General features: G+C 49.4%; 1 protein-coding gene across 1 annotated transcript in view; it reads right to left on the reverse strand.

Annotated features, from left to right (window-relative positions):
- Positions 1-13,090, reverse strand: part of LOC126419356 (glucose dehydrogenase [FAD, quinone]-like) — a 72,331-nt gene that overhangs the window by 12,379 nt on the left and 46,862 nt on the right. Inside the window, exon 5 of the mRNA XM_050086543.1 lies at positions 6,776-6,997. Within this exon, the coding sequence (XP_049942500.1) occupies positions 6,776-6,997 (222 nt within the window). The remainder of the gene's footprint in view (positions 1-6,775; positions 6,998-13,090) is intronic.

Here is a 13,090-nt window from a genome sequence, read left to right on the forward strand (position 1 = left end):
GCGCAGCATTTGTGCACCGCCGCCGTCAGTGTCAGCCAGTTTGCCGTGGCATACGGAGCTCCATCGCAGTCTTTAACACTGGTAGCATGCCGCGACAGCGTGGACGTGAACCGTATGTGCAGTTGACGGACTTTGAGCGAGGGCGTATAGTGGGCATGCGGGAGGCCGGGTGGACGTACCGCCGAATTGCTCAACACGTGGGGCGTGAGGTCTCCACAGTACATCGATGTTGTCGCCAGTGGTCGGCGGAAGGTGCACGTGCCCGTCGACCTGGGACCGGACCGCAGCGACGCACGGATGCACGCCAAGACCGTAGGATCCTACGCAGTGCCGTAGGGGACCGCACCGCCACTTCCCAGCAAATTAGGGACACTGTTGCTCCTGGGATATCGGCGAGGACCATTCGCAACCGTCTCCATGAAGCTGGGCTACGGTCCCGCACACCGTTAGGCCGTCTTCCGCTCACGCCCCAACATCGTGCAGCCCGCCTCTAGTGGTGTCGCGACAGGCGTGAATGGAGGGACGAATGGAGACGTGTCGTCTTCAGCGATGAGAGTCGCTTCTGCCTTGGTGCCAATGATGGTCGTATACGTGTTTGGCGCCGTGCAGGTGAGCGCCACAATCAGGACTGCATACGACCGAGGCAAACAGGGCCAACACCCGGCATCATGATGTGGGGAGCGATCTCCTACACTGGCCGTACACCACTGGTGATCGTCGAGGGGACACTGAATAGTGCACGGTACATCCAAACCGTCATCGAACCCATCGTTCTACCATTCCTAGACCGGCAAGGGAACTTGCTGTTCCAACAGGACAATGCACGTCCGCATGTATCCCGTGCCACCCAACGTGCTCTAGAAGGTGTAAGTCAACTACCCTGGCCAGCAAGATCTCCGGATCTGTCCCCCATTGAGCATGTTTGGGACTGGATGAAGCGTCGTCTCACGCGGTCTGCACGTCCAGCACGAACGCTGGTCCAACTGAGGCGCCAGGTGGAAATGGCATGGCAAGCCGTTCCACAGGACTACATCCAGCATCTCTACGATCGTCTCCATGGGAGAATAGCAGCCTGCATTGCTGCGAAAGGTGGATATACACTGTACTAGTGCCGACATTGTGCATGCTCTGTTGCCTGTGTCTATGTGCCTGTGGTTCTGTCAGTGTGATCATGTGATGTATGTGACCCCAGGAATGTGTCAATAAAGTTTCCCCTTCCTGGGACAATGAATTCACGGTGTTCTTATTTCAATTTCCAGGAGTGTATAAGAGGGCTGTTCAGGTCGTCTTGTAAATCGTTCGTGTGGATCAGAAAAAGCAGAGGGCCTATAATATGGGGAACGGCCGGATATTACTTCTGCTTTTACTCGATGACTTTCCGTCAGTTACTACAAATTGTGACATTTATGACGGGATTTACACTATGTGATCAAAAGTATGCGTACACCTGGCTGAAAATGACTTATAAATTCGTCGCGCCCTCCATCTGTAATACCGGAATTCAGTATGCTGTTGGCCCAACCTTAGCCTTGATACGTTCAATCAAGTGCTGGAAGGTTTCTTGGGGAATCGCAACCCATTCTTCACGGAACGCTGCACTGAGGAGAGGTATCAATGTCGGTCGGTGAGTCCTCGCACGAAGTCGGCGTTTCAAAACATCCCAAACGTACTGTATAGGATTCAGGTCAGGACTCTGTGCAGGCCAGTCCATTACAGGGATGTTATTGTCGTGTAACCACTCCGCCACGGGCCGTGTATTATGAACAGGTGCACGTTCGTGTTGAAAGATGCAATCTCCATCCCGGAATTGCTCTTCAATAGTGGAAAGCAAGAAGGTGCTTAAAACATCAATGTAGGCCTGTTCTGTGATAGTGCCACGCAAAAAACAAGGGGTGCAAGTCCCCTCCATGAAAAACACCACCGCACCATAACACCACCGCCTCCGAAATTTACTGTTGGCGCTACACACGCTGGCCGATAACGTTCACCGGGCATTCGCCATACCCACACCGTCCCAACGGACGCCACTCCACATGAATCGTCACTCTGCACAACGTTTTTCCACTGTTCAATCGTCAAATTTGTACGCACCTTACACCAAGCGAGGCGTCGTTTGGTATTTACCGGCGTGATGTGTGACATATGAGCAGCCGCTCAACCATGAAATTCAAGTTTTGTCACCCCCCGGCTATCTGTCATAGTAGTTGTAGTGGATCCTTACGCAGTTTGGAATTCCTGTTAAATGGTCTGGATAGATGTAGGCCTGTTACACATTACGACCCTCTTCAACTGTCGACGGTGTCTGTCACTCACCAGACGAGGTCGGCCAGTGCGCTTTTGTGCTGTACGTGTCCCTTCACGTTTCCACTTCACTGTCACTTCGGAAATAGTGGAACTAAGGACGTTTAGGAGTGTGGAAACCTCTCGTGCAGACGTATGTGCTCACTCACAATGTCTAATGACTACTGAGGTCGCTGATATGGAGTACCTGGCAGTAGGTGGCAGCACAATGCATCTAATATGAAAAACGTATGTTTTTGGGAGTGTCCGGGTACTTTTGATCACATAGTGCATGAATGGCCTCGTAACCTAGTTTTCTAAACAGTTATCCAGTCTGTTTCTTCAAAGTAAACACTATTTATAACAAAATTGAAATTGTCGATATTTAATTTAGATTCTTTTCAAAAGTGTTGTTTTGTAGCGTGATAAAGAGGGGCTTTGTAATAAAGATTAAAATAAAAAGAAATTTGGATTTATCAAATAGAGCTAGAAAGCGCAGTCTCCTTGAAGATAAAATTAGGAATAAAAAACCGAAAACAAGAATATATAAAACGTCACTGGAATAGTTTATCGAGCTACGTAAAACGTGTTTCTGTCATTCATAGCCGGCCGCTTTGGACGAGCGGTTTCAGGCGGTTCAGTTCGGAACCGCGCGACCGCTACGGTCGCAGTTTCGAATCCTGCCTCGGGCATGGATGTGTGTGATGTCCTTAGGTTAGTTAGGTTTAAGTAGTTCTAAGTTCTAGGCGACTGATGACCTCAGATGTTAAGTCCCATAGTGCTCAGAGCCATTTGAACCTTTTTTTTTTTTTGTTAGTCATAAATAACTTTCGAAACTTATGAATAACAACAGGAAACTCCTACCTTCGATCATGGTGAAACTACACGGTAGTCTAATACTGTACGATGTGCAGTTCTTATTATGTGCAAAACAAACAAACAAACAGACAGCAGACAAAAAAGAGAAGTCGTCGGCTCCCAATTTTTCTCTCCTTTATGTTTCTATCCCTACCAGTGCTGTCATTACAACCGGTAATCCTAGTACCTACTACTGTACCAAAACTGTCCAGCCGTCGTTTCGATGTGGAGGCAACTCTTGTCTCGTCCTTCCTGACAGCTCGAAGCTGACTGCCCGCACCAGGAGGTCCTGTGCCTTCAGACACAGGTGAGCACGCCTTCTTCCTCACCTCGAAGCATCAACCTGACGCTGCCTCTCCTGTACTTTTTCGGACTTTAGCAAAGTTCCTGACTAGCTGCGACCTTTTCCTCTATTTCGTTTCAACCAGGGTTGCTAGTCTGTAAAGGTACGCTGCAGAGTTTGGAAACGTCGGAGAGATGTACTGCCAAAATGTGACGTAGAAGAAACTGTGTTTCTCTGAATATGCAATCCACCACAATATATTTAATATGAAGCAAAGATGGACGCCTGTAGTTCAATAAGAAGAACCTTTAAGATAATTATTTTTACCGCAATTTCACGTATCTCATTTAGTAAGGAATTTGTGATTCTGTAAAACATACATTTCTCTCTGTACGCATTTCTGATTCGAGGTCGATGATAAGGACATAATAATTTGAAGACCATTTAACGTTCCTATGTACCTGAGAAGAGTTCAGAAGTACGAAACGACACTGTGGGTACGCTTGAAGTATTTTTTCAAAAGTATTCACCAGAGACCTGAGCACAACTGACCCACTGTTTCACGAGTCGGAGGATTCTTTGTTCCCAGAATTCCTGTGTCTGTGGCGGGAGCCAGTGCTCCACCGTGTCCCTAGTTCGCCGTCCGAGTCGAAGCGCTTCCCTTTGAGATGTTTTCTTTTATCAGCGGACCAGACACATGGACAGCAGAGCGACGTGCGACGTAACTGAGCTGTAGGCCGGATGCTCGAGCTCCTACCGCTTGAACCTGGACATTGCACATTGTGTGACCTTGGAGACGTGTCGTGGTCGCGCGTTAATGTGGGGCCGAAGCGCTCCCTCGGCGAGCAGCCCAGGCCGTTTTCTCTTTTTTGGACTTGCGTAAGCTGCGGAGTGTCTCACACTATACGCCACTGTTAAGGGTTTTCCCGTGCTCGAGGAATTCGGTTAGTTGCGGACGTCGGGAGTCGAAAAAGACGACAGGCATCACCTAGCCTGCCAAGAGCAAAGCTTCGATTTTCTTAGGGGGAAAGTGACGACACTACATTCGCGTCCACAGATGTATCACAACGTTATCCCAAAGCAGACTTCAACCGGTTTCATTGCTACAGCGTTCCGTACATTTTCATTTTAACACTCGTTATGTGTGTTTCTAGCTAACTGTAAATTGTCTCTGAAACTTAAGGGAGTCAAACATATGGAAAATGTAAATAATAATGTACAAATTGCACGCATATCGTTCACTGAGGACCAGGACCAGGATCCCAAGTTGATGCCGCAGATTTTCTTTCCTTTAACCTCTGGTGGAGTCGCTACATTGTTAGACACGACTTATCAGCATTCATCACGATAACGTTATATAAATATATTTTATCTAATCATCTGTTGTCGTAACCAGCTAAAACAACAGCCCGCTGCATCGTGCTAAAATTGTTGTCGTTGCTATAATCTTCAATCCGAAGACCGGTCTGATTTGGCTCTCCACGCTACTCTACGCTGTGCCTCGGTACATAACTATCGTCTCCTAAGGGCAGTTGAACATACTTACTACAAGCAACCTTAGTCTACCTCTAGAGTTTCCTCCTCCCGCCACTCGCCACTCCCCGCCCCCCCCCCCCCCCCCTCACACTTCACACTTCCGTTCCTTGCATTACCAAATTAACCATTCCTTTGATGCCTCACGATGTGTCCCATTACACGATCGCCTTTTTTGCTGTTCATTAGGTATGGAGCTACCCAGATAATCCACAGAATTCTTTTGCTGCACTACCTTTCAAAATCTCCTATTGTCGTCTTGTCTGAACTCACCAGAGAAAAAAACTAGTAGGAGAAATAAATTCCACATTTGAGTTCGCGATCTGGTGTGCAGTCTTCATTCCAATTCCTTTCTTGCTCCCTCATTTAATTTATTTAAATCCAGTTAGATGATATTGGTTGTTTGTGACGCAGATGGTAATGCTCCAACACGAGACTCTATATGGGGGGGCACTGTTTTTAATTGGCATCTGATGATGGCTCTATCAACGTGTTCCATAAATGTAATTAAATAATTTAGAGACGCAAACTACTTGGAAATTTGAATAAACGTGATTCTGTATTAGATTCTGGCATTTTTCACATTGGTTGAAGTAAACTTCCTCTCAGCCCGCCTGGCTAGCCGCGTGGTCTAACGTGCTGCTTCCCGAGCCTGAAGCTGTGCCGGTCCCCGGCACGAATCCGCCCCGCGGATTAGTGTCGAGGTCCGGTGTGCCGGCCGGCCTGTGGGTGGTTTCTGAGGCGGTTTTCCATCTGCCTCGGCGACTGCGGCCCGGTTCCCCTTATTCCGCCTCAGTTACACTGTGTCGGCGATTGCTGCGCAAACAGTCTCCACTTACGCGTACATGACTATTACTCTACCACGCAAACACTTGGGGTTACGCTCGTCTGGTATGAGACGTTCCGAGGGGGCGGGTCCACTGGTGGGCGAATTGCACAGTAACCCTGGGTTCGGTGTGGGCCTGCGGTGACGTGGGTGGACTGCTGTGGCCGGTTGTGGGGTTGTGCACCACTGAGGGCTACGGCGGGACGAAGTCTCTCCGTCGTTTCTAGGTCCCCAATTCAATATACACAAATACAAGCTTCCCCTTATTTTGTTGCCATTAATATGCAGCTTCCGCTGTGATGCCATTCTTAAATGTATGTAACAGTAAAACGTATGAGAATAGCCACACTTAGGCCAGAGTCTACGACCTTAACAAATTACTATTGCAATAATCTAACGGCAGTTCATTGAACTTCTCAATCACGGACATAACAAGTGTTTCTAGTATAATAGTCAGAGTACCTCTTAGAAGTTTGTGGACATACAATACTATACATTGTGTCCCAGGAGGAATAATCAATATTCAGGAACATGACATGAACGATCATTCGAAGCAGAAAATCTAGTAAAGGTGCACCTGTTGATCTTCGTTGCTGCGATACAAATCTCCTCTTATTGAACAAGTGCTGGTAGCTCTTAAGGTACGGTACGCGTTTTAGAGCCTATGTTTACCAGAGTTTTTTGCTCCTGAATACTAACCTTTCCTATTGCGACACCCTATACACAGTGATACGTCGCAGCCATCTGGAGCACTGGATGTCTGCTGTACTAGCTTCACTTATTACCATATCTTCGTCTGTGAAGTTCGATAGTGCGACCAACGTCCTTCGATCACAATATCACGTGTGTATTCAGATCTGTTCTTAGACTGTACCCCCAAGTATAGCCATTTGATAGGTTTTGATTTTGCACGCAATTGAAAAAGGTTTCACAGCTGGAAAGGGTACAAAATAACCGGATGCTCTCACTCAGTGAGTAGGCCGGCTGGTGCTCACCTGCAGGTTGTAGCCGACGCTGAGGTCCCGGAGCACGGGAATGCCGAGCGGCCGCAGCCACTCGCTGGGCCCCACGCCGGACAGCATGAGCAGCTGCGGGCTGGCCACCGCCCCCGCGCTCAGGATGACGTCACGGGAGGCGCGCGCGCGCAGCGTCGCGTTGGAGCCGGCCAGCACGTAGCGCACGCCGGTGGCGCGCAGGCTGCCCGCCTCGATGTCCACCTGTGCGCGGCCAGCGGCGGAGAAACGTTACAGCCCTGCTACAGGGGGCCGGGACTTCGAAGTAGCGATGTAGCGAAACATAGATATATCGGACACGCAGTCTCGCAATACTTTATTATCGACATTTGCCCAGCCTATGTATCGATAGCACTGATATACTTCTGTGGTGGAGATGTATTCGGATAATATTATTATTATTGCTATTGCTACAGAAGAATGCTGAAGATAAGGTGGGTAGATCACGTAACTAATGAGGAGGTATTGAATAGGATTGGGGAGAAGAGAAGTTTGTGGCACAACTTGACTAGAAGAAGGGATCGGTTGGTAGGACATGTTTTGAGGCATCAAGGGATCACAAATTTAGTATTGGAGGGCAGCGTGGAGGGTAAAAATCGTAGAGGGTGACCAAGAGATCAATACACTAAGGAGATTCAGAAGGATGTAGGTTGCAGTAGGTACTGGGAGATGAAGAAGCTTGCACAGGATAGAGTAGCATGGAGAGCTGCATCAAACCAGTCTCAGGTCTGAAGACCACAACAACAACAACAACAACAAATATTATTATTACCACCATCTAAATCATAATACTACTTTCTATTTTAACATTGAAATTCCATCTACTGTCCACATTAGCCTTTTATGAAGATTTGAGAGTAGTGAGGATTACAATAAACTTTGTAGTTTACTTAGCTCGTCATGGATAGTTGGCTCCAGTTTTTCTTGACTAGGTGTTTGATTCTTGAATCTGAAAATGTCGGCTTTCAAGTCCTCACGGTTGGATTGATCTAAATAAATTTGAAGATTGTTGCTGTAGAATTTTTGTTTTCAGGTAAATATATTTTTTCACATTTTAGTATATCGTACAGTCGTTTGATTTTTCACGTTAATAAAGCCGAAATTACATTGTTCGAACAAAATACGAAAATACGTCAGGTCACATCAGAGGCATGCTTACGATTCTCACACTCTGCGGAAACCCCGAGCTAATGTGGCCCTCCTTCCTTTCCGGGCTGCTTACCTTCCCTTTCCGCATCCTTCCCCGTCCCCCATCTTCGCCCCCCCCCTCATCTCTGGCTCTTTCCTTCCCTTTCTCCCCCTCTGCGAGTATGGTTTGTGCCTACGTCCGGAGACGGACGCTCGAAACTGTTACAAATTCCTTGCTTTCTATACTTGCAAGTCTTCGTCCTTCCTCCGTCCTCCTCTTTTCCTTCCCTCTTCTCTTTGCCCTTTTCTCCGCTGCGGCGTTTGAGACCCCTCTTCTTTCCTTTCCCTTTCTCTTTTTTCCTTCCTGTGCGTGTCTGAAGGCCGACCCACGCACTTCCATGCGTAGCCAGTGACGGGGTAACGCGTAATTCCCCGCCCCGGGTAGACAGGTAGGACACGTACGTACCCCCTGGTAACGGCCAGGCCCAGGGAGGGGTGATTACCCGAGCTGATACCTTCCCAAAGTGCCGATTGGTCCCTCCGTCCGTTTGTCGGGAGGTGTGACCTGAGGTGTGAACAATCACCTAAGGCGGGTGTGCCCTCGGTGAGGGCCCCCACAAGGGAGGAGCGCGCCATCGGAGACGCCGGTAATCATGGGGGATTCTTCCGCAATGGTTTCCTCACCTTCCACTATGTCTGCTCACAAACGTAAGTTCACTGAGTCTCAGCCACAGACGGTTCTTCCATCGTTGCCACAGTTCCTTGTTGTTTCTCGGTCTGACGAAGGTCACGACTTTTCCACGGTCAACCCTTTCATTATTCAGAAAGGTGTCGACGCAATTGCGGGTCCTGTAAAGTCTTGTTCCAGATTACGGAATGGCACCCTGTTGTTAGAAACAGTCAGTGCCCTCCAGGCACAAAAATTGCTGCGTACCTCACTACTACACACCTTCCCTGTCCGGGTTGAAGCGCACCGCACTTTAAATTCCTCGCGTGGAGTCGTTTATACACGCTCCCTCGATGGATTGTCTGACGAAGAAATTCAGCACTACCTGTCTGACCAGGGCGTAACGGCTGTTCATAGGGTCTTGAAAAGGGTTGACACGAACATCATTCCAACCTGGACTGTCTTCTTGACATTTGACAAAATTCAACTCCCATCGAAAATCAAAGCAGGCTATGAGATAATTTCCGTTCGCCCTTACGTCCCAAACCCTACATGTTGCTATCGGTGTCGGCGGTTCAATCACACCAGCCAGTCCTGTTCCAATCCGGCCAAATGTGTTACGTGTGGCAAGGATGCCCATGAAGGTGCTTGTCCACCTCCATCCCCTCGCTGCATCAACTGTATGGGTGACCACGGTGCTTCCTCTCGAGATTGCCCCGTTTTTAAGGACGAAAAGCTCATCCAGGAAACCAGAGTGAAGGAAAAGGTGTCAACCTTTGCTGCTCGAAAATTATTCGCCAGTCGACAGCTCACCGTGCCTCAGACAGGAAAATACAGCACTGTCCTTGCTTCTCCTCGGCCAACAAAGGAGGCGGCCACGCAGACTTGCGACCTCACGTTTAGTGCCACGGTCGTCAGATCGGCCAGCGCAAAGATCGCCCGTTCAACCTCACCACTTTCGCCTGCCCACTCTATGGCTCACCCTTCATCGGGTTCTGCTACATCTCGAGCCCACAAGTCAGACACCAAGACTTCGAAAAAAGAGCATACTCGTGAAGATTTTTTACGTACCCCAACTTCACACCCATCGGTTCCTCCTTCATCTAATCATCATACTTCCAAGAAGGCTACAAAGAAACCCAGTTCATCTCCTTCTCCGCCAAGGCGTGTCCCATCTACAGCACCACCTGGCGGAAATCGCCCTCGGCCGTCTTCTGTGTCGCCGAGGCGCACTGCTGGCGGCCGATCAACCGGGCGATCGCTGGTGGTAGGAGCTGCTCCTGAACAACCTATGGATCAGGATCTTCTGCCTTCGGCTGAATGCCATTCCATGCTGTCGGTCGCAAGCTCTGAGCAGTCGTTGAGTTGACAGCGACCTTGGTCACATTCCTCCATTTTCTGTTCACCCTATGTCCATTATCCACTGGAATATCCGCGGCATTCGAGCCAATCGGGATGAATTGTCGGTCCTCATACGATCCTACTCGCCGGTCATCTTCTGTCTTCAGGAAACAAAGCTGCGTCCCCATGACCGCTTTGTTCTCCCTCATTTTCAGTCTGTCCGATATGATCTCCCCTCTGTTGAAGGCACTCCAGCCCATGAAGGACTCATGATTCTTCTTCTCCATGATACTCTCCATTATCACCCAATCCACTTAAACACTTCCTTCCAAGCTGTCGCCGTCCGTTCTTTCCCTTTCTGGATATCCCTTTTCTCTTTGTACTGTGTACATTCCATCGTCCACACCAATGGCACGAGCTGATCTCCTTCATCTTCTTGGTCAGCTTCCACCCCCCTATTTGCTGGTTGGGGACTTCAATGCCCACCGCCCGCTTTGGGGATCTCCACATCCTTGTCCACGTGGCTCACTATTGCTAGACGTCTTCCACCAAGCGGATCTAGTTTGCCTCAACACTGGGGTCCCTACATTTTTGTCTGCCTCCACGACAAATTTATCTCATTTAGACCTTGCGGACGGTACTGTTCCGCTAGCTCGGCGCTTCGAATGGTTCGCCCTTGATGATACACACTCGAGTGACCACTTTCCATGTGTCCTTCGACCGCAGCCTCAACTGCCATATATGCGCCCGCGACGCTGGAAGTTTGGCGAAGCCGATTGGACACTTTTTTCGTCTCTAGCGATATTCGATGACCGTCACTTTCCCAGCGTCGACGATGAGGTCAAACACATTACCGACGTTATTCTTACAGCTGCGGAACGTTCAATACCACGCACCTCCGAGTTGCCCCGGCGCCCCCCAGTTCCTTGGCGGAACGAGGCATGCCGTGACGCAGTACGTGAGCGGCGACGTGCTCTTCGCATTTTCCGCCACCATCCTACTTTGGCCAACTGTATCCGATATAAGCAGTTCCGTGCGCGATGCCGTCGCGTCATCCGCGATAGCAAGAAGGCAAGCTGGAAATTCTTTATTAGCTCATTTAACACCTTCACTCCCTCCTCGGAAGTTTGGAGTCGGCTTCGACGGTTCTCAGGCGCGCCTAGTTTCTCCCCGGTCTCTGGGCTCACTGTCGCGCATGATACATTAGTGGACCCCGTCGCATTTTCTAACTCATTGGGTCAGCGATTTCGAGCTCTTCAAATTACCCGCCAGCGTTTCTCCCGAAGAAACGTGCAGCGGAAGTGCGACCTCTTGCTTTCTCCTCTCAAAATCGCGAAAGCTACAATACTGTTTTCTCCATGCGGGAACTACAACATGCACTCTCTTCTTCTCGCTCCTCCGCCCCAGGACCGGATGGTATCCACGTCCAAATGTTGCTGCATTTATCAACCCATAGTCTGCGTTACCTCCTTCGCCTTTATAATCGAATTTGGACCGACAGTACTTTCCCAGACGATGGATGGAAGCTATCGTCGTTCCTGTTCCGAAACCTGGAAAGGACAAACATCTCCCCTCTAGCTATCGCCCCATTTCTCTCACGAGTAGTGTCTGTAAGGTTTTGGAGCGTATGGTGAATTACCGTTTAGCTTGGTGGCTGGAATCCCGCAGTCTTTTAACACCTGCCCAGTGCGGATTCCGAAAGCATCGTTCTGCAGTTGACCATCTTGTTGCTCTCTCCACTTATATCATGAACAATTTTCTCCGGAAACGCCAAACAGTAGCAATATTTTTTGATCTGGAGAGAGCATACGATACCTGTTAGAGGACAGGCATCCTCCGCACACTGTTCTCTTGGGGCTTTCGAGGTCGGCTGCCCCTTTTTCTTCGCGAATTTATGGCAGAGCGCACATTTAGGGTGCGGGTGAACACTACTCTCTCCCGTACTTTCTCCCAAGAAAACGGGGTACCCCAGGGCTCCGTGCTGAGTGTTGTACTGTTTGCCATTGCCATAAATCCAATTATGGATTGTCTTCTTCCTGATGTCTCGGGCTCCCTCTTTGTGGACGATTTTGCGATCTACTACACCTCTCAACGGACCAGCCTCTTGAACGACGTCTTCAAGGATGTCTCGATCGCCTCCACTCTTGGAGCATCGAAACCGGCTTCCATTTTTCTCCCAGTAAGACCGTTTGTGTTAATGTTTGGCGACGTAAGGCGTTTCTTCCGCCCTCCTTACATCTAGGTCCTGTCAACCTTCCGTTTTCAGACGTCGCTAAATTCTTGGGTCTTATGTTTGACAGAAAACTGTGCTGGTCCTCCCATGTTTCCTATCTTTCGGCTCGCTGTCTGCGATCCCTCAACACCCTCCGTGTCCTGAATGGTACCTCCTGGGGAGCGGACCGAGTGGTCCTTCTCCGCCTCTATCGCGCCTTAGTGCGCTCGAAAATGGACTATGGAAGCATAGTCTACTCCTCTGCTCGCTCGTCTATTCTTCGGCGTCTCGACTCTATCCACCACCGTGGATCACGTTTAGTGTCTGGAGCTTTTTACACCAGCCCTGTGGAAAGCCCTTATGCTGAGACTGCTGAACCTCCGCTGTCCAATCGGCGAGCAGTCCTTCTGAGTCGTTATGCTAGCCATCTGTCTTCCATGCCTGCTAATCCAGTCCATGACATTTTTTTCGACGCCTCCTTTGATGTAGGATACGCAGGCCGCCCCTCCTCCCTACTACCACCGGGAGTCCGCTTCCGTCAACTGCTCCATTCTCTTTCCTTCCGCTTTCCTAAAACCTTCTTGACAACTTGGGGTACAGCACCGCCTTGGCTCCGTCCCCGGATCTGCCTGCTCCGTGACCTTTGTCGATTTCCCAAGGAAGGTACCCCTTCACTAGTTTATCGTCGGGCATTTGCTGCTCTATGTGCACAAATGACAGAAGCCACATTTATTTACACCGACGGCTCGAAAACATCGTTAGGTGTAGGGAGTGCCTATATTGTTGGCGACACCCCAAATCACTTTCGGCTTCCCGACCAGTGTTCGGTTTATACTGCGGAGCTTTACGCTGTTCTCCAGGCTGTCCACTACACCCGCCGCCATCAGCAGATACAGTACGTTATCTGTTCAGATTCTCTCAGCTCTCTCCTCAGTCTCCAAGCTCTTTA

This window comes from Schistocerca serialis, chromosome 9, assembly GCF_023864345.2.
Source record: "Schistocerca serialis cubense isolate TAMUIC-IGC-003099 chromosome 9, iqSchSeri2.2, whole genome shotgun sequence".
NCBI lineage: Eukaryota > Metazoa > Arthropoda > Insecta > Orthoptera > Acrididae > Schistocerca > Schistocerca serialis.